This window comes from Neomonachus schauinslandi, chromosome 5, assembly GCF_002201575.2.
Source record: "Neomonachus schauinslandi chromosome 5, ASM220157v2, whole genome shotgun sequence".
NCBI lineage: Eukaryota > Metazoa > Chordata > Mammalia > Carnivora > Phocidae > Neomonachus > Neomonachus schauinslandi.
The window spans coordinates 138,390,800-138,414,954 of record NC_058407.1 but is presented as its reverse complement, the minus strand read 5'-3'; the positions used below and the strand labels follow the sequence as shown (position 1 = coordinate 138,414,954).

The 24,155-nt window shown below is 64.1% G+C and overlaps 1 protein-coding gene and 1 long non-coding RNA gene across 3 annotated transcripts in view; one reads left to right on the top strand and one right to left on the bottom strand.

Annotated features, from left to right (window-relative positions):
- Nucleotides 1–24,155, bottom strand: part of CACNA1H (calcium voltage-gated channel subunit alpha1 H) — a 59,699-nt gene that overhangs the window by 18,594 nt on the left and 16,950 nt on the right. For both annotated transcript variants that reach the window (XM_044915568.1, XM_044915569.1), the window contains exons 2-8: nt 6,125–6,236; nt 5,896–6,029; nt 5,354–5,451; nt 3,193–3,352; nt 2,106–2,424; nt 1,857–1,949; nt 13–793 (exon numbers count right to left, since the gene is read on the bottom strand). In XM_044915568.1, coding sequence (XP_044771503.1) covers nt 13–793; nt 1,857–1,949; nt 2,106–2,424; nt 3,193–3,352; nt 5,354–5,451; nt 5,896–6,029; nt 6,125–6,236 — 1,697 coding nt within the window. The remainder of the gene's footprint in view (nt 1–12; nt 794–1,856; nt 1,950–2,105; nt 2,425–3,192; nt 3,353–5,353; nt 5,452–5,895; nt 6,030–6,124; nt 6,237–24,155) is intronic.
- LOC110587973 lies at nt 14,662–15,706 on the top strand. Its single transcript, XR_002480785.1, has 3 exons — nt 14,662–14,691; nt 14,806–14,835; nt 15,667–15,706. It is a non-coding gene; the product is annotated as an uncharacterized LOC110587973 (long non-coding RNA).

The window sequence follows — 24,155 nt, the reverse complement described above, 5'->3', positions numbered from 1 at the left end:
GTGGGTCCTTACCATGTTCCCCGACCAAATGCTGGATCTTCTCATAGGGGTCGGTGCCCCTCAGGCTCAGGGGGCTGTGCTCTCCGGCACCTGAAGGCCCGCTGACCCGCTTCCCCTTGGGCCCGGGGCTGGTACCACCTTTGCCGCCTCCTATGGACGAGGGCAGGATGGTGGGGTAGTTCATGGCACCCAGCCCCGTGGCCACCTTGAGGCTGGCGGCTGCCGTGGCTGTGGCATGTGCCACCCGGGCCCTCTCTTGTGGCCCCTCCACGTGGCAGTCCGCGTGGTACACACTGTGCACCGACTCAGCGTCAGGGGGCCCACGGCCCGGCGAGGGCGGTGAGGGCAAGGCCCCGGCCGGCACTAGCCTGGTGTCCCCGGGGCCGGGCCGGCGTGGGCTGCCATGGCTGAAGTGGTAGTGGTGGTGGTGGTGGTGGTGGTGGTGGTAGACCAGGTGGTGCACGGAGGCCATGTGCCTCCCCGCCCGCCTCGGCCGGCGCCCGGGGCCCTGGCCATGCGGGGCGCTGCTAGGGTCCACCTTCTTGCACCAGCGGCTCTGCCAGCGAGCGTAGAGGCGCAGCGTGCGTCTCTTGACCTTGCGGCAGATGTGGCCCACGTACTTGAGCAGCTCCTCATAGCAGCTGCCCGGTTCCGAGAAGCTGGCCAGTGTACTGTCATCAGACAGGTACCGCGCACGCTGCTCCCGCATGAGCTGGTTCTCCCGCTGCTTGGTCTCCGAGAACTGTGTGGCGATCACCACCAGGCACAGGTTGATCATGAAGAAGGAGCCCACCTGCAGCAGGCGGGCAGTGGTGAGCCTCCCGTGACCCAGCCGCGACTCACTCGCTGGGCTGCTAACCCAGGGAGCTAAGGAAGAGGGTCACGGGGTGTCAGGGGCAGGAGGGGAGGGCAGTGGGGGCGGGGGCTGCTTCTAACACGGCAGTGACAGAATCCTTGAGGGAACACTGAGCCCTACTATGTGCTGTCTGTTCTCAGGGCCAGGGCGGACACCCTAGGATGGTGGGATCCCTGCTGATGCGAAGCCAAATATCAGCACCTGCCATGGGTGGCTTAGAATAAGTGCCGCTTGCCCATCTAGACAACCCACGTGTGGACAGTGGGGGACACGCAGGGCGGGGGTGGCGGGGAGACCCTCCTTCCCATCATCTGTACGGCTCGCCCCCTCCCCCCAGGGCAGACCTTTCCAAGCCCCTTAACTTCTCCTCCTCCATGCAGGATCACCCTCCAACACTCTCTGCTCGTGGTCAGAGACAAGGAGGCAGGACGCCTGTCTCTGTTCACAGCGGGGTCCTCACAGACCCTGCCTGTGACACCTCTGTGTCTGGAGGCCCATGTACACCATGGAGGGCCGTGCCTGGCAGGGAAACCCACACTAGAGAGACCCATGCCTTTGGGGTGACCTGTTCTGTGCAGTGCTGTTTCTGCAGGCCCATAAACAGGGGGGAAGGCTGGGACCCCAAGACATGGTCCTGCGTCTTCTGCACCCTCCAAACAGGACCCAGCCGTGGGAGGGCCTGGGGTGCTGCCTGAGGCCTCCTGGAGGTGGGCTTCACCCCCCAACTACCTCCTGCTGGGGGCTGGGCAGAAGTCCCTGCCACCCCGTGGGCAGCCCTGGCTCTCTGCTGCCCTGCCCTGCAGCTCAGCCGGTGCGGCAACCCTGAGAGTCAGCGGAGGCTGGGAGGGCATGGCGTCGGGGACATGACAACGCCCACCGACAGGAGACTTCTGGGGTCTGCGGCCGGCTGTCCCGCTGTCAGGGCACCTCCACCCACAGACACTGGTGGCCGTGAACACCCCACCCAGCCCCCGGGACTCGCCCCGTCGCCCGCACTCACAATGATGAGCAAAATGAAGTAGATGAAGTTGTAGAAGGAATGGGCATCCATGACGTAGTACATTATGTCCACCCAGCCCTCCAGCGTGATCACCTGGGGGGGCAGGCGGCTGCACACACGGACGGCCCTGGGAGGGTGGCAGGGGCCTCCTCGCCTGCGTCCCCCCGCGGCCCCGCACACGCAGTGCCCTCCCACCCCCGCTGATGGGGAAACTGAGGCCCAGGCCCTCAGCCGAGAGCAGGGACCCACCTGGAAGATGGCAATCCAGGCATAGCCGATGTTGTCAAAGTTGATGGCACCGTTGTGGGGGTTGGAACCGCCTGAGCGGCACACGTTGTAATACTGGTTCCAGTTGATGCAGGCGTTGCGGGCGCTGCCTGCTGCACCCTCGGCCTGTGGCTGCCCGTAAGCCTCCCAGCCCAGCGTGCACTCCATGCGCAGCTCCCGGCGGCTGGGGATGTGCGAGCACTTCTGCATGCCGTTGTCTCGGCGCGAGGAGCAGATGAAGGGGTTCTCCTCGCCCTCCTCCGTCTGGTAGTATGGCCGCAGAAAGCTGAGGTTGTTGTTTCTGCAGGCAGGCGGGAGGCACACACCCGGAGAGGGATGCACAGACGAAACAGAGAAGCAGAGATACAGAGAGAGACGCAGACACAGAAAAACAAAGAGAAACAGCGTGAGATACAGAGTTGGAAGAGATAAAAAAACAAGTGGTAAGTGGACAGAAACGGTGAAATAGACAAATTAGCAGAAAAAGAGACAAAAACACACATAAAAACAAACATAAAAAACAGGAATAGATCCAAAAGAGAAAACCTCAGTTAAAAATACTCTTGAAAAGGGCGTGTCCCTAAAAGTGGAGCTGAAAGGGAGGAGCCTGCTGGGGGCAGAGCCTGCTGAGGGCGGAGCTGGAGGAGAGGAGCCTGCTGAGGGCAGAGCCTGCTGAGGGCGGAGCTGGAGGGGAGGAGCCTGCTGAGGGCGGAGCATCTGGAGCGGCCCTGGAGAGGAGGAGCCTGATGGGGGCGGAGCCTGCTGGGGTGGGGCTGGAAGAGGAGGGGCCTGCTGGGGGCGGAGCACGTGGGGCTGGAGGAGAGGAGCACCAGGGGGTGGGGCTGGAAGAGCCTACTGGGGGCAGGGCATCTGGGGTGGACTTGGAGGGGAGGAGTCTGCTGGGGGTTGGAAGAGGAGGAGCCTGCTGAGGGTGGGGCTGGAGGAGGAGGAGCCTGCTGGGGGTAGAGCACCTGGGGCTGGGCTGGAGGGGGGAGCATCAGGGGGTGGGGCTGGAGGGGAGGAGCCTGCTGGTGGCACACAAGCCAGAAGAGCCCTTAAGCCCCTGCACCTGGCAAAGGTGCTGTCCAGGAAGCAGCGGTTCCGAAGCAGGCCAGCCCACAGCTGTACGCCGACGATACCGAAAATGAAGAAGACGAAGAAGCAGAGCAAAAGGACATTCCCGAGCATGGGAAGAGTGTCCAGCAGCAGTGTGACCAAGATCCGCATGCCTGCAGGGGCAGGGAAAGAAGTCAGCACAGCAGAGCCCTCCCGCGCTCCTTCTAGCCCCCCGCCCCTCTAGTGGGCCCTGAACCCTCCCGCTGTTCACAAATGGGTATTAGCAACTCCGGGGGGGACTTGTACTGAGTCCCCACACATTCGGCAGGCCCTGAGGGAGTCCAACAGCCCCAGCCTCAGGGTCCCCCAGGAGCTCAGGCTTTGGGCTGCCTCCAACACTCAGGAGCCTGGGGTCTTACAAGGAGAATTTCTTCCCATGCCCTGTGCAAATTGCACTGGAGGAGAGCCCTGCACTGGAGGGAGGGACCCCCAGGGCAGGTGGCGGTTTTTTGAGAGGCAGTTTTGAAGCCCTTGTGCCTGGGCGCTGGATGAATGCAAATTAATCTGGGAGTGGGCCAGCCAAGCCCTATGTGCCCCCCACTTACCTGGGCCTATCCCCTCCCAGACCTCAGCAAGGATGACTCCTTTCCCCAGATGAGCAAGGGCGGGGCCAAAGCAGCACACTGCACCCTGGGCCAGGGGGTGGGGAGGGGGCAGGTGCAAGGCCTTGGGGAGCAGCGCCCTGGGGAGGGGGGCTGCGCGGCACATGGCAGAACAGGCTCCTGGGGTCACGGGGGGCGAGCCACAGCCAGGAGTGGCACTGAAATGTCAGAAACGGCTGAGAGGAAGATTCACGAGGGATGCACGGATCAGGAGGCACGTGCCCTGGCCAGACATCAACTGGCTCAAAGGGTCACAGATACGATCCAGGGGTCAGAGAGAACCCCAGGCACCCAGGGAGATGCAACCATGAGTGTAACCTTTTGGGGCTCATTATAAGGAGCATCCGATCCTGTCCAGGGCAGGTTCCCTATTTGGGACAGGGGGGTGTCCCCAGAGGAGGCCAGGCTGCTGGTGTGCAATGCTGGATGCAGACAGGCTGAAAAGGACACATTTGCAGGGATGGGTCTCGTTGCCACTTTACTGCGCTCACAGGTGGGCCCAGGTGGGCAGACCATCTGTGTGGTGGGCACCAGGCACAGCTGGGAGCCGCAAACATCACCTCACCTCACACAGCCTCTCTGGGTACTACTAACATCTGGCTGTTACAGTGGGAAAACAGAGGCTCAGAGAGGATAACTTCCCCAGACTCACAAGGCATCTGAGCGCCGTCTGACCCCTGAGCATAGAGCCAGGTGGGCAGGTGGAAAAAAGGCCCAGGGGTCCCACAGCACAGCACACCTCCATGACCCCAGCCCTTTGGTGGAGTGGACAGGCCCGGGGAAGGACGTACCTGTCCCTAAGGGTGTGCAACTTCTTAGGGGAAGCTGTGGGACCTGCCCTGACTGCCCAGGCCTGGGTGCTGAGGACACCAGGACTCGGGCCCAGCGATTGGAAAGGCTGTATACATGGTATTGACACGTGGTATGTGCAGACCCGTGCACACACGTGTATGCACCCCTTACACGGTGTACCACGGACACTGCCCTCCTGCCTGGGAGAAGTAACAGCAGTGAATACTCATAAGATGGAAAAAATCCCAAACCATCCCCTTGTGTGAGAACAGGCCGCTTTCCAAACAAGCAGCCACTTGACTTTCCGGAAGCTTCTCTAGGCTTCCCGGAAGCACCAGATCCCTCTGGCAGAGTTAGGGCCTGAGGTTCGCCCCGCATGTGCCAGACAATGAAACTACCAGGGCCCGTGCAGCCCCCGGTGTTACCCCAAATGTGCAGATGGGGAGTCTGAGGTTCGCCCAGCAGTACGGTGGGGAGCCCAGACCCCATGCAGCCTGCCTGTTACACCCCAACCTGGTCCAGGTTTGCTGTGTCCTCTCCAGACAAGAAGTGGCCAATCCTCAGGGACCCATGGTGAGCAGCAGACTTGCCTCCCCTTCACCAGGGCTGGGGAGTCCAGGAGCAGATAATGTAGACTTCCTGTACCCCAGGGGACCCTGGAGAGCTCTCAGTAAGGGCCGGCAGGACACACAGCCCTGTCCCAGGGGAGGGGTCACTCACTGGGCACACGGTTGATGGCGCGCAGGGGCCGCAGCACGCGCACTGTCCGGATGGCCGAGAGGCTCACGTTGTGTCCGTCCAGCGAGTATTCCATCATGCTGGGGGAGCGGCAGAGGAACAGGGAAGCTCAGGGGGTGGGCAGGGCCCCAGGGGCAGGGGTGAGCACCACCTTTCTCCAGGGCACCTTGCCAGCCGAGGCCGGGAGGCCTGGTCCTGGAGCTGTGCACCGAGCCTCCCTGGGGCCCCTCACCACTCACAGACCATCTGTGTCCGTCCTGCCACCCCTACTGCTGTGGGGTAGTGTCCTGTTCCCTGGCAGAGGCCGCACTGGCCCCCCAACCCCCAGCCGCCTCCCAACATCGGCCCCACTGGACCCCTGCAGAGTGCACCCCCATCCCTCTTCCTGGTGGGATCCCGGGGCAGCCAGACCCCGGGGCAGCCAGCGGGGCCCGAGGGGGGCAGGGCTCCCAGCCAGGCTTCGTCAGGCACCGATGCCACTGGGTCTCCTGCACCAGCTGGCTCTGGTGGCCAGGGGTTCATACCCCGCCATGACAATGAAAAAATCCAGCCTGTTCCACGTGTCCCCCAGGTAGCACTTCTGCCCAAAGAGGCCCAGGGCGATCATCTTGATGATCATCTCCACCGCGAAGAAGGCAAAGATGAAGTCGTCGAAGGCCTGGAGGGAGGCGGGGCCTGAGACCCAGTCCTGCCAGCTGTCATCCCGAGGCTGGCCATGGCCAATGGGCTGTGCCCCCCGCCCCCCGGGCCCACCTCCAGGATGCTGCAGCGCTCTGACTGGCACTCGACGTCCTCACAGGGCCGGAACATGCCCAGGGTCACGCAGTTGAGCATGATGACCAGCATGCTGACGTGCTCGAACCACGTGGGGCAGGCGGCCGAATTAAGGATCAATGCCGGAGGCTGCGACATGGCCGCAGGGGAGCAGCACGGGGAGCGGGGCCCTGGGACCCACCCCCAGCACCCCATCAGCTGGGCCTTGAGAGGCAGAGCCGCGACCCTGGCCACTGTGTGCAGCACCAGCACACCCCCACGTGGGCCCCTGGGCAGGGGCCGGAGGACAGGCTCCCCACAATACCGGTGCCCCAGCTCAGGCTGGACACTCGGGGAGCCATCTCACAGGCTTTGTCCGGCCTGGGCCCCAACACGTGCTGTGGATGCACACACACCGTGGGGGTGTGCCCGCGCTAACCCCCACGTGACTCCAGCAGGCCGAGGGTACCCCGACCACAGCTACTGGGATGAGGAACGAGAGCTTTCCATCAGCTCGGCAGCTGGGCGTGGGGGACCTGCAGCCCTCCTGAGCACCTGGACCAACAGGGACCCAGCAGGACACCTCCTTGCTGCCCTGCCCCACCCCCGGCCCCCCGGTCCCGGAGCAGAAGCTGCCCAAGTGACCGGCCCCGTCCAGGAGTCTCCGGCTAGCAAGTGGGCGTCCAGGTGGGGTGGGAGCCTCGGGAGCCGGCTCAGCAGGGTGTGCCGCATCCTCACACACTCCGCACCCTGGCCACCCTGCAGGCTCCCCCGTGTGGGGACCACAGCCCAGGTGTGACCTCCCGGACATGCTGGGAGCAGCCACCAGGTGGCGCTAGGGCTCCACGCAGGCTGAATGGTGGCCTGGCCCAGGGCGGCGGTCTCTGGGAAGGGGTGCACTCCACGCCCCCACCCCAGTTAGTTCGCTAGGGACTGGGGAAGCCCTCTGCTGGGCTGGCTGGGTCAGGCATGAAGAAGGGCCGGGCTGCGTGGGGGAGCTAGGCTCCATGCAGACCCTGTGGATGCAGACGGATACCCCTGGTGGCCGGGAGGGCTTGGAGGCATTCTGTGCAGCCCCCACGCCATCCCCACGTCAGGGTCTGCAAGCAGCCCCCCTCCCTGGGGCAGGGGCGGGGGCAGGGCCAACGGCGCACAGTACAGCGTGGCACCAGGCCAGCACCATCATTACGTGCCCGCCCAGAGCGCCGTAATTACGGTTAATGGGCTCGGCGGTAACGAGGGCCTGGGCCAGGTCTGGCTGCAGGGAATAGAAGCCAGCTTCCCACTAAAGCAGCACCCGGCCCCCAGCCCCACCTGGGGGGGCCTGGCACACATGCTTGCTCGGGTGCTGGGCCGGGACCAGGCCATCCCCGTGGGGTGGGGGTGGGGGGCCACAGTGCCGTGGCTGACAGCTACACCTATGTGCACCAGCAAGGCTCCATCGGGGCGTCTTGGGGACCCCCTGCACAGACCCGGTCCCAGGCTGTGTCATGGGGGGCTCAGGCTGCACCGCTTTCCTGGCCTCCTGACCCTTTGTCCCTTAACTGCTGCAGTCACACCTCTGAGGAGGGACATCTGTGCGTGTCACAGCAGGTGGGATGTTCCCAGTTAAACAGAATGGGTCAGCAGACCCGCCTGCAAGGAGATGAACCCCCCATACCCCCCACATCCCTATGAGGCCCGGCAGGAGAGCAGGAGGCCCCGGGTGGGCGACAGGAGGGCAGGCGACGGTCGGACGGTGTGAGGGAGTGCATTCCAACCCTGACCCAGGTAGACGCAGGTGCACGCTACCCCCCCCGACCCCCTGCCCTGGGAGGCAGCGCACACCAGCATGGGCCCCCAGGGTGTGCACCCACCCAGTGAGGGTGTGGGAGCTGTCTGCCCCTTTTGAACCTGTCCCAACATGCTGAGCTCTCCCTGTACCCTGAGTGCTCCCCCCTCCCACTCCTGCAGACATCCTGCCCCAGCAGTAGGGTTTCCAACCCAGTCGAGCCCTGGCCCCCCAGCTTCTCCTGTCCACCAGTACCATTCACCCACACCTGGGACTCTTGTCTCTCCAGCCCATGGCCCGATTTCTCCCCCGCCTGTGCCCAAGCTCATTCACATCGCCCAGACCAGGGAGCGTGACCTCAACTACCAGGTGCCCTCCACCATCAGGTGATGGATATTCATGCCCTCCCTGTACCTAGCCCGGAAGAAGCCTACCAGCTACGCTCAAGCCCCTAACCAACACTGCTACCCCCGCCCCTAACACACACAGTACTTCAAGACATCTAGCCACACCATGGTGTGGCCCTGGAGCAGAGGGCCAGGTGGGGATGAAAGGGGCAAGTAAAGGCATCTTCTGGTCTGGGGATTCTTGCAGGGGACCTGCCCCGGACCCCAGAGCTGGTGTCAAAGCTGAGGACCTCTGTCCTCAACAGTGATCTTGGGCTGTGAGGCCAGTGAATCTGGATTCAGGCCAGGATCCACGAGACTATTCAGGTCAGGGGCTAGGAGGGGCTAGGAGGGGCCCTCACTCCAAGGACAAGCCATAAACTAGGCCCCAAGCAACTGGAAAAGACAGCCCTGCTTAGAGTTCCTGAGCTGGGGTCCTACCTCTACATCTTCCCAAACTGCTGACAAGCGAAGCCCACCCACCAACCGTGGCTTCCTCCTGACTCTGCTGGTCCTATGGGCCCTGGCCTGCCTGCCCCACCCGTGAGGCATGCCTGGCAGGCTCAGGACCCCAAGGGGCAGAAGGCTGAGTGCCCAGCAGGTTCATCCAAGAAGTGGGGACACTACTGGGGTGGCTGGGACAACCAAACCGGGCACCTAGAAAGTTCTCCATCCATCCCCAAGGACCCTCGCCCCTTTCGGGTTACCATCCTAATGATACAGCCTCTGCCTCTCTCGCTCCACCACCCCACACACACACCTGTGAGTGAAAAGACCCTAGGGTCCTGCACCCGAGCCCCAAGATCTTGCCTTGGTCTGTGTAAAGGTGTCACATGTATGCGCGGTTCTCCCGAGACACCCCAAGAACTGCCCTGCACCTCCTGTCCTGGGTAGGGGCTCCACTGGCCCTGCAGATGGCCAGGAGGCTCCCCAGAGACCGGGGCAGCCGGCCCAGGGGTCACAGGGCTGGAGCGGCCCCCTGCACGCACAAGGCCAGCACCCTCCCCGGTCACACCTTAGTGGGCAGCTGAGGATAGGCAGGGCCAGCCGGCTCCTCATCCAGAGCCCAGTAACTTAATTACACAGATGGATTTTCTGGGTTTTAATTAAAAATCCTTTAGGTTTTGAACCAACTTCTACAAATTAGAGTCAATTCCCACCATGGGTTCAAGGAAGCCAAGGTAATGTGCAGTCTGGAGGCGGTGGCCATACCGGCACAGGGAGGGGGCTGTGGCGCTGCCCAGGGCCCGAGTCCAACGCTGAGTGATGTGGTCTCTGCCACAGGACCCCAGAGCCCCGGGAGGCTCTGTCCGGCCACAAGCCCCCTGACCCACATCCTTTTGACTACCCTGGCCCCAGCCCATCCAGCTCCAGGAACCTCCCAGGGCCTGGGCTGGGCCTGCACCACCACCCAGGCTGGTGGGGGGGATGCTCATAAATGAGAGACGGGGTCCCAGAGCCTCTCTCAGCACTGGGAGCAAAGATCCTGTCTGTTGGGGGACCTCTCAAGTACCATGCGCACCCTGCGGGCCCCACCCTTCCAGCATATTGCCCCCAGCCTGGCCTGATGCCAGTCTTTCCCACCACCTCCCTCCCCTTCAGGTCTTTCCGGGACCAGTGGGGTAGCAGGTGCCGAGCCAGCGCTGCACCACCTTCCCACTCGTGCAGCGGCGCCCATGGCCAGGCCTCCCCCAGCGGGGTGGAGGGCCCCAGTCCTGTCTTGTCGCTCTCGGTGCCAGATTCATGGCCTCTCAGACCAGAGCTCCAATGCACCCCACACGCAGACACCCCAAGGCCAGGCCCAGTGGGTGAGGAGGTGGATTCCAGGGGCAGTGCCAGGTGACCGCTGTCCGTGGTGCTGAAGACGGCCTGCCCCAGACACCCACAGAGGGCTGGGGAGGAGGCTCTGGATGGGGCCTGCTGAGCAGCCTGGGGGTGCTGCTCACGTTGACCCAGGCTTTACTGGACACCACCCATCGATCCACCCTTTCTCATTCTGACTCCCAGCTCGTTAAGCAGAGCACACCGCCTGAGCCTTCGAAGATGGTGCTGGCCTGAGAGCACCATCTCTCCCCTGTCCGTGGCTGTGGGCAGTGGATGGGGACAGCCTGGAAGTGGGGGTGACCACGGCAGGCATGGTCATCTCTGCACGAAGATGCCACTGGTTGGGAAGTGTGAGGCTGCTGGGACCGGGCCCGGAAGCCAGAAGGGGCTCATGGCCACTCAGCCCACGTTTTGGGGGCTGCCGGTCCCTCACCAGCAGCTGTGCCAACAGGGGACCCTGACACTCTATGAGAGTCCCCACAGAGGCCTGTATGGCACAAGACAGTGTGACCCGAAGGGTGGTCCTAGACCTCTGAGCCAAATCCTTATCGTTGCACGCAGGTCCCCACGGCCACCCAGCCCTGCTGGCTCAGGGTCCCCAGACCTGTGGAGTGAGCCATTTCTCCCCCTGCCCAGCTCGGAGCCAGGGGACGAGCCTGACCCCTGACAGTACCACTACCCACCCCTCACCCTGAGCCTCAGTTTCCCCAGCTGCACGATGGGAGTGATGGCGGTTATCTTTCAGGTGCTGAGGGAAGCATCCAGCAGACTCCATTTCCCCTGTCCCCTCCCTCATCCTGGCAAGGCCACTTCAGCTCCCCTGGCTGGCCGCAGACATGGAGGGAGGGGACATCGTGTTTTTGCCATGGGGGCACAGCTGGGCGAGCTGGACACCCCTTGCTGAGAGAGGCAGACCAGTGGGGGACACGGAGGCTGGAAGGCTGCGGCGGGGTGGCCACAAGGCAGGCTTCGTGGGGACTGGGCCCTGACCCCCCAGGCTGGGCTCCCTGAGGGGCCATCGTGAGATCACATGGAGAGAGCTGCAAAGCTCTGTCTCTGGAAGATGAGAAAGCCCCAAGCAGGCCAGCCCCGCCTGCCGCCCCCCAGGGCAATCTGCTCCGCCAGCTAAGCTCCATTAGACCAAATCCACAACAGCTTGGCGTGAGTGTCCCTGTGCCCGGGAAGGTGGTGGGGCATGGGCAGTGGGAAGAAGGGGATGCAGGGTGGGGTGGCCCAACCACTCAGGCTGGCATCGGTCTCCTCTTCCTCATGACTTGGCCCAGGTCAGGCCAGCAGCCTCCCCCACCTCCCTGCCGTCCGCTCCGTACCCACGGCAGCCCCCCACCAGGATCTCCTGACTCGGACATGGCCGAGAGGCAGCCCTGGGCCATCCTGATCCACTGCCCATCGGGAATACTGAGCACAGACCCCCACACCGGGCCCTCGGGGACCAGCCTCTGACCTCGAAGGGGCTTGCAGTCTGTGGTGTGGATGAGGGGCCCCGACAGGCAGGGGAGGTGTAGGGATGAGCTCAGCCAGTCCACGGGCTCCACATGCACGCGCACCTGCCCCCAGACGCACAGTGGCCCACTGATGCCCGGCACTCTGTACCAAGCGCCCCCCTCTGTCCCCACATGGACAGCTGGTGGGCAAACCCTTCCCTGCCCTGGGGGAGGTGGTACAGGGCCCTTCCCTGCTACTGTGCACACAGGCCTGCTGCCCCCGCCCTGGCCCCCCAGCCTTCATCCTCTTGAGCATCCAACCTTGCTTTTGCAGTTTGATTAAGGAGAAAAGCCTATGTTTATTCATGGGGTAGAAAGCCCATCCCACAGGAGAAAACAATCCCGGGCCACTCATGAGAAAACGTCTACGGTACCCACACAGCTGAGTGGGCGGCTGGAGACAGAACTGCTCTGGGGCCGGAAGAAACACCCCACACGGACCCAGCCGGCCACATGGGGGCCCAGTGGGCAGCATGGGAGACCCCCAGACCCGGCCCACCTCGCAGAGCACAGCGCGGCCTTCCCCAACCCTGGCCCCTCTGGGCCCCTCTGTTCGCACGAGCGCTGGGACAAGGACAGTGCCGGGGAGCTGGGGAGGCCGCCCAGTGGTGCGTGCGGCCAGGCTAGCGAGTCAGGAAGCACCGCCGGCGACCACGGACGACTGAACGTCCCAGCATCTCTACGGACAGGGCGTGACGCTGCGGTGGAGGTGCCGAGATTAGAAACCCATGCTGGGTGGACGGAGGAGAACGCAGCAGCGGCGGAGACCGTTCACAAAGAGCGCTCCTGTGCAGAGGCTCGCTTCCCTAGGACTCGGCTAGACGTACATGCACCAAGAGGCACGTGGAGTTCTGGGAGAAGCCCTTGTTGGGGGAGCCACGGCTCGGGGCGGGGAGTTGGCGAGACGGGGCAAGGCTGTCCCCGCCTCTGCCCTCTGGGCCTCCCGGGACGCATGTGACAGCAAGTGAGGCGTCTCGAAGCCCAGGCCCAAGTAGTCCGCGTGGGCTGTCAGAGGGGGGGAGGCCTGGGGAAGGGTCCCCGTCCACCAGGGCACACACTCGGCCCCTTGCTCATGGTGGCGGGAGTCTAGGGGCCTTCTGCTCCTCGCCCAGCTGGTGAGCCCACCCCCCGAGGTTGCCACAGCAACACGCTTGCGACAGCCTCCACCTGGCCCAGCATCTAACACGAAGTAGTTTTTATTGGAGACACACACCATTAATGACACGGCTTCTCCCGGACCAGCCTTGGCGCGGGACCTGCCCCTCTGCACCATCGGGGACCTACCAGGCCCCCGTGAGCACCTCCAGGGAGCCCTCAAGGGCGGCACACAGGACAATGTCTGAGCCAGGCAGCAGGGCCCCCGTGGATGGCTCCCGGCAGCTCCTGTGGGGCGCAGCTCCCACCCGGAGGCAGGTCCCACAACTCCTCCAACTGTCCACACCCCCGAGCACACCCAGAAGTGCAAACAGGTCCTTGGACACACACACACACTCGTGTTCCCAGCCGCAGGGCTCGAGACAGCCAAAAGGCGGAAACCACCCCAATGTCCACAAACGCACAAAAACACAGGGTCCAGCCGTGCGATACCGCTCAGTCATATCATGCCCACACCGCTACGACACGGCTAAACCTTGAAAATGGGACGCTCGCTAGGAAGCCAGGCGCACAAGGACAGGGATTGTAGCATTCTGTGTCTGTGAAGCAGAACAAATGCAGACAGACCGGGGAGCAGGGGCTGCCAGGGGCTGGGGAGTGACAGCTAACGGGGACAGGTTCCCTTTGGGGTGATGGAATGTTCTGGAACTAGGGAGGGCTGGAGCTTTGCACCGCACTGTGAATGCACTCAACTTCCCAAGATTGCTACACTTCAAGATGGTGAATTTTAGAGCGTGTGCATGTCACCTCACTAACTGTAACAATCTGCGTGTCTGGGGCTTTTCTTTCCAACCGCTCCATCCTGCTGGAATTCCAAACCCATCACTGCTGTCACTCACTCACAGGGCAGAGACTCAGACCCAGCGCCAGCGTGGGTGTGGTGGGGGCCCCCTCCTGGCTCCCCTGCCTCAAAACACCCCTGCAGGGCACAGCCACCCCCCGACTCGGGGCAGACGTGCTCCCCAGCACTCCCGAGTCCTCCTGGTGGCCTTCCACCGTGGGTCTGGCTGCCCACGGGGAGGGCGTCTGAGGACGCCTCCCAGAGCTCCCCGCAGCCGGGGTGACGGGATCGGGGTGTAAGGGGCGGTTGGCGCTGGGGAGGCAGCAGACTCCCACCAGGCAGCGGCTGAGCCTGGCCACTGGGGAGCCTTTGAAGGCAGAGTAGCAGCTGCAGGCGGGGTGCTACGGCAGCGCCGCTTGGCATCCACCCTGCACTGTGAGCCAGCTTAACCCCCATGACCCGCAAACCGGGCCTGGCCCTGCGGGGGCACCCTGATCCTGGCAGGGTCCAGGGCTCCAGCCCCACACCGCAGGCCTCAGGAGGTCCACACCTGAGGACTGCCAACAATGGCCCAAGCCTAAGGACACCTGGGCCCCAGCAGGGGTCCGCTCCCTGGTGTCGGGGACCCTGCTCTCGTGGCAGCCTGGTCTCCTGAGGCTGACTCCATCCCTGGAGCACAGAGGCCCCCTTGGGCAGAAGGTGTGGAGCAGAGACCGTTGTGGATCCTGCCCCATTTCCCGGCCACCTGAGGGTCCCCTGAGGTCTTCACACTTCGGCCCCAGCCTGGGGGGTTGGGCACAGCCCCCAAGGACAGATGTACCTTCCCTTGTTACTGGGGACAATTATAAACACTCCTGCTTACTTAACTAGTGATATAATGGATTGATTAAGGCTTCCACTGTAGCGACAGGGCCCAGCCCAGGGTGGGACGTTCATGTGCAGATCAGGGGCCTGGGGGCAGTGGGATGGTCATCTGACGCAAGTGTGTATGCACCTGCGCACTTGCCCTCACACCTGGTCCCTGGGGAGCAGCTCAACGTTGCTGGGGTCCGGATGCTTCTGCTGCAGTCGCTCCAACCCACAGCCCCAGCCAGCTGGTGTCAGGACCACAGACCGGTGAGGTGAGCGAGGACACCAGCATGGCCGAGGTGAGTGGTGGAGGGAGTCCCACGGCAGCAGTGCCGGGTCCACGGGGGCCTCTGTGAGGAGTGGGAGGCCGCCACTCCAGATCACGATGGAAGGAAGTTTCTTTCCTTCCTGAGGTTGTTGCCATGATGACCAGCTGCTAAAAGGTGAGGAGGGGTCTGGGAGGTGGACGGCCCCCCCCCCAGCTCACACCCTCCAACAGCCCCACAGCTCAGCCCAGACCCTGGTCTCCAGCCCCCCACCCCTGGGGCCACCACCACAGGGCTTTATCTGGGGGAGAGGGGTGCGGTCCAGAAGATCCTGTCAGTGTCTGGGAAGAAGGGCAGGACGGGAGTGGGGTCCGGAGGGCCAGGGGTCCCCTCCAGGTGCGACTGCAGGCAGACTGTTAGGAATCAAAGGCTTTCTCGGCCTCTCCCCACCACACACATTGGCTCTGCACAGGGAAGGGCCTTGGTCCCCCGTGGCCAGCTCCCATTCATCCCCACCTGGGGGACACAGGACCGCTGCCCCCAGGGGGCCGCCCACCTGTCAAGAACTCCCTGGACAGGACCTGCCACAGCCCCTGTGGGGTGCAGCAGGACCCCGTCCCCTCCCCACTCTGACACAGGGCTAGCCTCTGTGCCCAGTCTGTGCCCCACGGTCTCTCCTGAACGGTGCCCTCTGCTCCAGCCTGCCCCTGCCTCCCCTCTGGCCAGACTCTTGCTGCAGGGAGCCCTTCTCCCCAACTCTGTCCCCATCCCTGTCCCCCCCACCCACAGCCTAAGCCTGCGTGACTCATGCTCACTCGGCTCTGGCCGGGGTGGGGAGCCGGGATTGCTGGCCAAACATGGAGCTGTTTGTTCTCAGCCAGTGGGCCAGGGTCACACGGGGGGGGGGGGGAGCTCAGGGGGGCTGGGCTGTTCCTGGGAGAACACCTCCCCTGGGAAGCTGAGAAGCTGCAAGCCCACTCCCCATGTGGGGACACCCCCCGCTGCCAGAATACCCTTCCTCTGTTCTGAGAGCTGCTCCCTGTGCTGGTGGCCCTGGAGACTTCCAGAGCTGTGCCCGGGGGCTCCCTAGGCAGCGAGCTCCGACCCCAACCTATGAGGAACCTGCTCCCCAGACCCCCGGGCACCACTGCGTCCCACCAGCAGAGCCCAGCGCCTGGGTATGTTGTTCTCGGTGGCTCGTGGCACAGAGGCCCCTCCTCCCTGCATGATTTCTGAGCTAATCCGGGAATGGCACTGTCCTGGGCCTGGTGGCACCCCTGCCCACCTGCCACAGGAGGGAGGGGGTACAGAGGGTGAACCTCAGCACCAGTGTGAGCCTAGGCATGTCTGGGCGCGTGTGTGCCCACTCGTGTGCAGACTCCTCGTCCCTTGTGCCATGCACGCCGCGTACACGCATCTGAGCGGGACCGTGTGCACATGCAACCACAGACATATGCTTACACTCACAGCTTCGAGGTGGCTTGACCTGAGAGGAGCTGGGCCCGTGGCTGGCGTTTCTCCAGAAGGAAGAGCCCCCCCCACCACCCCAGACAAAATTAAACACTCATCCACACATCACGGAGCCCGAGCACAAGCCCACAGCTCCCTCTAATTGCACACCATTTTAAAGACCATGCTAATTAGGAAGAGTGCTAATGTCTCCACTTAACTCTTAATAAATAGCTTGATTTGGGATTTTTTTTCAAGGCATAATTGAGTGGAAAAGCACCCCATCTCCACCTCCAGTCACCATACCTGCAGGGAGCCCGCCTGTGCTGGCCACGGACCCTCATGGAGACCCTGCCAGCCACTTGGTGGCGGCATGCGCAAGTGCCTTGGGGGCCCCCCCACCACCCCCCGCAGGGGGGATTTTCCTGTCTGAACATGGAGCTAGCCCCCCGCCCAGTTTCTTTCCCATAGCTCAAGCTCTCCTGACAGAGCCCCAGGTCACAGTCCTGGCCCGGTTCCTGCTGGAGCAGCTGATGCCTTACAATGCCCTAAGACCTGGCCTCCCCTTCAGGCTGGCTTTGTCCTGGAGACAGAAGGCGGGAGGGGCCGGCCTTGCCAGGGGAGGCCGCCTCCCCAGCGACTCTCCTCTGCAGAGCCCCCAGACCCTGGAAGGGAAAGGCGTGGGCAGAGGGCACAGAGCCAGGAGGGCCCCTGCGGGAGATGACAGACCGCCCGTGGGGACAGGCCTTCGGGGCTGGCTCTGGGCAGGAATTCTCCGGGCCAGAAATAGCCGCCTCAGCGCCACTGCACAGCTGCCCGAGGCCTGAATTAGCGACCCCGTGGGACTGGACGCTCCCTCCATGGGAACTCGGCCCGAAGAACAAGGTCTGCTCCACGCCCCCACCGGCAGGCTGCCCGAGACCATGGCCCCAGAGTCTGCAGGAAGCTGAAGGAGGCTCCCTCCTGCAAGAGAACCAGGCCAGAACACCTGGCACAGCCCCCAGCACCGTCTGGCCCTGTGGCTAGGAGCCCATGGCTGGGGCCTGAGCTCCCCAGCTCTGCCCCTGGAGCGCGGGACCCATGGTGGCCCAGTCCCCCACAGTCCTCACACACCGGGACTCGCAGTGACCGTGGTGGGAACACGCACCACGTGCAGACACACAACTCTGCATACGTGCGAGCCTGGCTCACCCCACGTGGAGGCAAAGGGGCCCCGCAGCAGGGCTGTCCCCACACCCTCCCCCGCACACCAGCTGGCCCCTCCCTGGAAATCCCAGCCTCCCCAGAAGCGTCGCCTGGCAACTGGATATTAAGAAAGGAGGACGGGCCTTGTGGCCACACCTGCCCACCTGCTCTCGCATGGCACACGGGGGCACCCCAGCCCAAGGGCCAGCCAGAGCCTCCTGCTGGGAGGAGGGTCCCCAAACCTCCCAGCTGAGGTCAGGGACCCACAAGTCCAAGCCCCACCCACACACACGACAGACACCCACAGGGCACCTTCCCAAACTTGCTGGTGGTCAAGAATCCCCAGGGTGTTGGGGGATTGGACAGCCAGCTGGGGGCCCACAGGGCAGGGTGCCCTGACCACCCCAGCAGGCGTAGGAAGTAGCCTGCCAGCAGAGGGCTGAACCCCTGCCAGCCTCGGGGGCAACGCACCCTCCAGAGCCTGCTGCCCGCTCTGTAATTCACCCACCACCACCACTGGGCACTGCTGTCCCGCCAGGACCCCGATGCAGCGGCGGTCCCACCGGATGGGGCCTGCCCTCCTGCAGGCTGCGAGCTGCTGGTCAGGGGCCCTGGAGCTGCCCCGAGGAGCACACTTGAGCAGAGCCCAAGGCTGGGTGGGTGGAGGCCCCACCACTGGGGGCAGTGAGTCCCGGGCACTGGGGGCTCCCCAGAGCAGCTCCAGCCCTCACCAGCTCCCGAGGCATTAACACCAGATAGATGCTGGACATGGGGGCCCCACCAGCACCAGGTCTCCCGCGGTGATAACCCCCCCACTCCCCGTAGGAATCCCCCCGGAGTGGGGCAGAAGCTGAGGCTGACCGCAGGAGCGAGAACTCGAGCAGGACGCCCACCGACCAGAGATGCAGGTGGGGCTGTCTTCCGCTCTGAGAAGGGACAGCTGAGGACACTCGTGGGGGGGTCTTGTGGGGAAGGGAACACAGGGCTTTCGGCTGTCCGTGCTGGGGCTGGGGGAGGCGACAGCACGTTCCCCCACACAGATGCTCCCCTGCAGGCCGGCAGGTGCCCCACACTGACCCCTAGAAGCCCCAGAGGCCCCAGCTCTGGGTTCGGATCCTGCCTCAGCTTTGTTCTTCCTCCCTGCGAGGCCGCCGTCCGTCCGGACCCGCAGGCCATCTGGACCTGCCGGTGAGGCAGCCGGAGGAGCCCCTGGAAAGGCTCTGGAGCCCACGGATTCCGACGCCCCCGTTTTATGGATGGACACAGGAAGCCCCAGGAGAAGCAAGCTCCTGCCTGTACAGTACGTTCAAGCCCCGCTGGGCACCTCTTCCAGCCCCTAGAGAACCCCCTGCACCCGAGCAGACCCCCACCTGTGCCGCTGAGCCCAGGCCCCCTCGGGAAGGCCTGGGGAGCCCCCCTCACATCCCACAGGGAGCTGCCTCCCCCAGGCCCCCTCCCCCACCACCCACTCAGGACCCCAGAGGCCCTCTGGCCCCACCCACAGATTATTAATAGCGGTGACATTTTGAAAAGGATGGCCCAGAACCTCAGATCGCCGGCTTCAACTTGAAACCAGCGGGACTGAGCTCAGCACCCCAGTGCTCCTGTCCACAGTGCCTTCAGGGCACCCGGGGCCCCACCTGGGCCCGGCCCAACACCTGGCCCTGACATTTACACATGGCTGCCACGGCCAGTGTCCTCCGAGCGCCCACCCAAAGCTCAGGGCCGACGTCCTGTGAGCGCCGCAGAACGGACAGAACACAGCACAGTTCTGTGGCTCAGGGTCACCCGCGTTCGTCTCCAGTATGAGAGTCATGTTCTGGTCTGGGCTGAGGCGGGGGCAGGACACGCTCATTTGAGGAATCCTGGGTTCAGGATGCAGAGTCCCCAGTGCCCGGCCCAAGGACATTTTGGCCCCTGCGCCCAGGCCACGGGCACCTTCCCTGCTCAGCCACTAGTAATGCGCCATTCCCTCCCAGCCTAGACCCTCCCAGCCCTCCCTGCCACAGGCTGAACTGTGTCCCCCCCAAATTCCCATGTAGGAGCCCTAACCCCCAGGACCTCAGACTGTGACTCATTTGGGAATGGGTCTTTAAGGAGGCGATTTAGGTAAACTGAGGTCAGGAGGATGGGTCCCAATCCCATCCAACTGGTGTCTTCACAAGAAGAGGAACTCAGGACACAGACACACGGGGACGACCACATGAGGAGGAGATGGCCGTCCGCACACCCAGCAGAGTCCTTGAAGGAGCCAGCCCCGGCCATGCCTGGACCTCAGCCTTGCGGCCTCCAGCCCTTGGAGGAACACACACGCTCCGGTGTGTTTGTTACAGAAGCCATGGGCAGACAATACAGCCCCCAGGGGCCATCACCCCCTGGGGGAGGTGTGGCCCTGACACCCCATCCCCACCGAGCTCCAGATATTTGGGTGAAGAGACGCTGGGGGAGGCGGTGGGGGTCCTGCTGCCCAGACAGACAGATGGCCAGGACGCTTTGGTCCCTGACCCTCTGAATGCTTCCCAGACACAGGCTTGGCCCTGTCTGTCCCGAGGGGAGGCCGCCCCAGTGGCAGTGGGTTCTGCCGTGTCGGGCGTGGTACGAAGAGCCCCCCCCACCCCCATCGGGGGCCACGGACGCAACGGCTTGGGTTGTGCCCACAGGGGCAGGCTCCCCATGCTGCCTGACAACAGGGTGGCTGGCCGCCAATCCTGTGGGGACAAGCCCCCGAGACCCCAGCCCAGCAGGCCGCACGCACGGCCGGGCCCTCAGAGCTTCTAGGAGTCACCGGCGTAGGAGGCAGGGATAGGGGCTGCTTCTTCCCATGGGCCAGGCTGGGGTGGTTCTGAAACATCGGTGGCCATGCTTGGCCCCCAGCAAGGGAGGCCCACGTTCCCATGGGGGACACCAGCTCCCAGCCAGACACTAACCAGAGTTCTGTGCACCGGCCCGCATGACGCCCACATTTCACACAACACGGCACTTCCCAGACTGAAATTCTTTACGTTGAGAACCCTGCTGAGGCATGAAGCCAGCCAGTTTGCAGAGAAGTCCAGAGCGCCATACGCAGAGCCAGGTGCAGCCCCCGTGACTGGAGAGGGGGCTGGCCAGGGGTGCACCAGCCCCTAGATGGCCACCAGGATGTCCCTAAAGCACAGCAGCCCCGGGCCACGTCCAGACAGGACCCAGAGGCAGAGCCCAGGCTGTCAGAGGTGGTGAGGGTGGGAGGACCTGGTGAGAGATGGGGACCCAGCGGCTGCTGACACAGCTGTGGGTCAGTGGAGTACCCCTGCCTGAGACCACCCGGCTCTACTCTGGATGGGCCCGCCACCTACAGTGCACCACCTGCCTTCTGCCTAGGAGCACTTCTCTTCATGCCTCAAAACCCACACTGAGGGATCCTCGACCTCACTCATTTACTGAGCACCGGCTGTGTGCCAGGACTGCTCCGGGTCCCTGGACGAGGGCCAGCCTTCACGGAGCCAGCCCGAGGACAATGAGGAACAGGTGACGCGTCCAGCAGTCAAACGCCAGCAAGGACGGTGTCCAGCAAGGACGGTGTCCGGCAAGGACGGACATCAATGCGGTGAGGACTGCCCCGGGCCTAAGTGAGGGGTAAGGGTGAGCCTCCAGCCTGTGCCCAGGCCTGGCAGGGGGAGCAGGGGGGAAATGGCAAAACAGCAGGGAAAGGACGACCTGCGGGTGGGCAGAGCCGGGGCCAGTGACATGGCAGTGTCCCGAGTTCTCAAGACAACCCCTACTCCTCACCCCTGCACAGCACTGGACAGTGAGGAGAGGGCCCTGTAGGACCCCCTGCCCCACCCCTGGGGCCTCCTGGGCCTCCTCAGAGCACACCTTGCTCAACCCTCATGGAAGAACAGAGCCTCAGGAAAGCCTTGCACATAGCAAGCTTTGCTTAGGACGTACACCTGCGCACACATGGTAGGCTCTCACATTATGTGGGGCTTGGGCTCAGGCCTGTGCACACAGTGAATCTCCCTCCGTGGAGCCTCACCCCAGCTGGGGCCGTGGGCACAGGCTTCTGCACACAGTAGGGCCTCACCTTCCAGGAGTCGCGCCCCCAGTAAAGCCTCCCTGGAAGGACGGGCCTGAGTCCCTGGTGCCCTGTGCTCAGCCTTCCGGCACATAGCTGACGGCCCGGGCCGCCTGCCCCCCAGCCCCAACCGCAGGCTGGCCCTGGGGAGTCTTGCAGCCACGCGGCGTGCTGGTCGGCCTAGCCTGGCTCCCCTCCAGCCGCCCGAGTCCAAGCTGATCCTCTAATAACTCGATCCATTATGTTGGACTGGAGTTCCTGGAAACCGGCAGGAAAGGGAAGGTTTCTGTAATTCATCGGAGCCATTTTTAAAACCAACAATGGGGCGCCTCTCCCCTCCCCAGGCCAGTGGGCTGGCCACGCTCACTGTTGCCGCCCCGGCCAGGAGGCACCGGGTGCCCCGAGGGGTGGTGGCCACAAGCACGGCTGGACCCCAGCGGCCTGGGCAGAGCCGTGTCCCCCCCGCCCAGAGCCCATGGCCCCATCCCTCCCTCCTCCGGCTTGGCAGAAGCCTGCTCCCCCCGCCCCCGCCCTGAGGTCAGCCTGGCTGGGGGTCAGGCTGCCCAGCAGTGGAGGTTTCTGTGTGCTGTCCCCAGCCCCCCCACTGGGGAGGCACACAGCCGAGTGGGACACGGAGCGAAATTCACATCGGGCTGCCCGTGAGTGCTATTCCCGTGTCCTGGGGTCCAGTCCCCACCAAGGGGGGACTCCAGGAGGAAATGGGGCCAAGGGGAGGGAGGGGGCCGGGTGGGGGCTGCGCGGCCCAGAGTGACCCACCCAGAGTGGGTGGGCAGTCAGGCCCCTGGGAACTCCGTGTGCATGTTCTCAGGGACCACGGACACCTGCCTCTGTATGACGGGGACGCAGGCATCACGTCCACCCCAGGAGGAGCAGACGGGGGTCCTCCTCACTTGCATCACGCCCTGGGGAGCCTCCCCACGGCTTCCTGAACTGACCCCACAGCAGCAGAAGGGGTCCAGATTCCTCCATGGAGGCGGGCAGGTGAGACTCGCAAAACTGTGCGACGCTCCCTTCATGCTCAGCCTCCGTGTTGCCACAGAAGACACGCTAACACGCAACGGGTTCATTATCGTTCTGAATATATTATCTCCTGAGAATTTCCAGATCCGTCATTTTCCAATTCTAATAAGGTGAACGGCAAGATGAGCTCCCAGGGCCCAGTCCATCTGCAGAGCCCGCAGCGTGGGGACTCCCGTCTCAGGGGGCGCCAGACACGGCGGCTCGCGGGTCGTCAGCAAACACGCTCCAGCAAATGGGTGCAAGTCACCTCGAGCCAGGGGCTCCCGTGCTCCGAAGGATGTCCCCCGTTGCCCAGGGACCCCCCCTGGATGGTGCATAGCCCCTGCGCGGTGCACCCCGAGTCCTGACTGGCCTCCAGAACCACCAGGCCGCGATATGCCTCCAACACCCACTAGGGACCCAAGCGCTTCCGGGCCTTTCCAGCCACAGGAAGGGGTCCCCATGCCCCCTACACGGCACGGGTCAGTGGTCCCACCCCAGGCGTCCCCCCCCAGACTCGCCTGAGCAGGCACCGCGGGGCTGGGCCTGAAGGTCCCCGGTGGGAACGAGGCCCACCCTCCCGGGCAGGAGCCCCACAGCCCGCCCCGCCCCACCCCGCCTTGAGGGCTGGCTGCTGGCAGAGGGCCGCGGCGTGTCTCCGTGGCTGTAGGAAGCCAGCACAGAGGAAGATGGGGCTTTCATAATAAATCCCGTAATTAGGGAATCCCTGAGCTCTTAGGAGCGCGGGCACGTGGTCACGTGCCTTGCCCACGTCTTGGGGTTCCCTCCGCCCGTCGCGTGGCGTGCTGCCTGGGGGAGGGGGGCTTGGAAGGTTGGGGAGCAGGCAGGACCTGGGGACGCGGAGCTCTGGAGGAAACGCAAGGCCTGTTCACACTCAGACACAGAACGCACGTTTTGGAGGAGCCTCTGACAGTCTCCACCCCTCCTGCACATTTCTGGAAGCTTCCATGAGGTCGAGGCTCAGGAGTGTGAGGGTCTGCAATCTGGCTGCTGGCTCCACGTGGGGCAGAGGCCCGGGGCCCACCTCGGGACGGTGGCCAGCAGGTGGGCTGAGGGAAAGGGGCTGCTGTGGGGTCTGGGAAGCTTCAGGCAGGCCAGGGCCAGCCCCAAACAGCCAGGCCAGTTTTTCCAGGAACAGTGTGTCACCAACCCCCTTTCCTGGTTTTGGCCTGGCCCTCGTACCCCCCTGGGGCCCCCTGGGAGGCCCCCCACAGCGGCAGGCCCCTGGACCTCCAGGGGCACTAGCCCCAAGGAGTGGGGCTGCCCAGGAGGCATCTGCGAGGAAGGGGCCACCGGGTAACATGGGGACCCACCCCCCTAGGGCTCTGTGGGAGAACGGGGTGGAGGAACTATGCACCAGTGCAGGTGGGGTACTCACAGTGACACAGGCCTGGGGTGGGTCCAGGACAGGGCAGCCAGAGCTGGGTCGGGATGATGGGGGCTGGGAGGGCTGGGGCAGAGCTGGACTTGGGGACCTGGCCAGCACAGCCTGCCGGCCCCAGGGCTTAGTCTCCAAGAGCTGCAGGACCCTGGGCCAGTCTCCCTAACCCTGAAATGCAGCTTCCCAGCCCAGTGCTGAGGGACCCTCCAGCTGTGAGTTACCACAGGGACACCCCAAAGGCAAGGAACCGAGGGGCAGGCCCACACAGGAAACAGGAGAGCGAGGTGTTCACCCCACCCCCACCGAGCACCCCTGCAGAGCAGGTGCCAGGAGGGGACACCAGAAGGGGTGCAAGCCCGGTTGGCATAGCAACCAGGAAGCCAGCTGGGG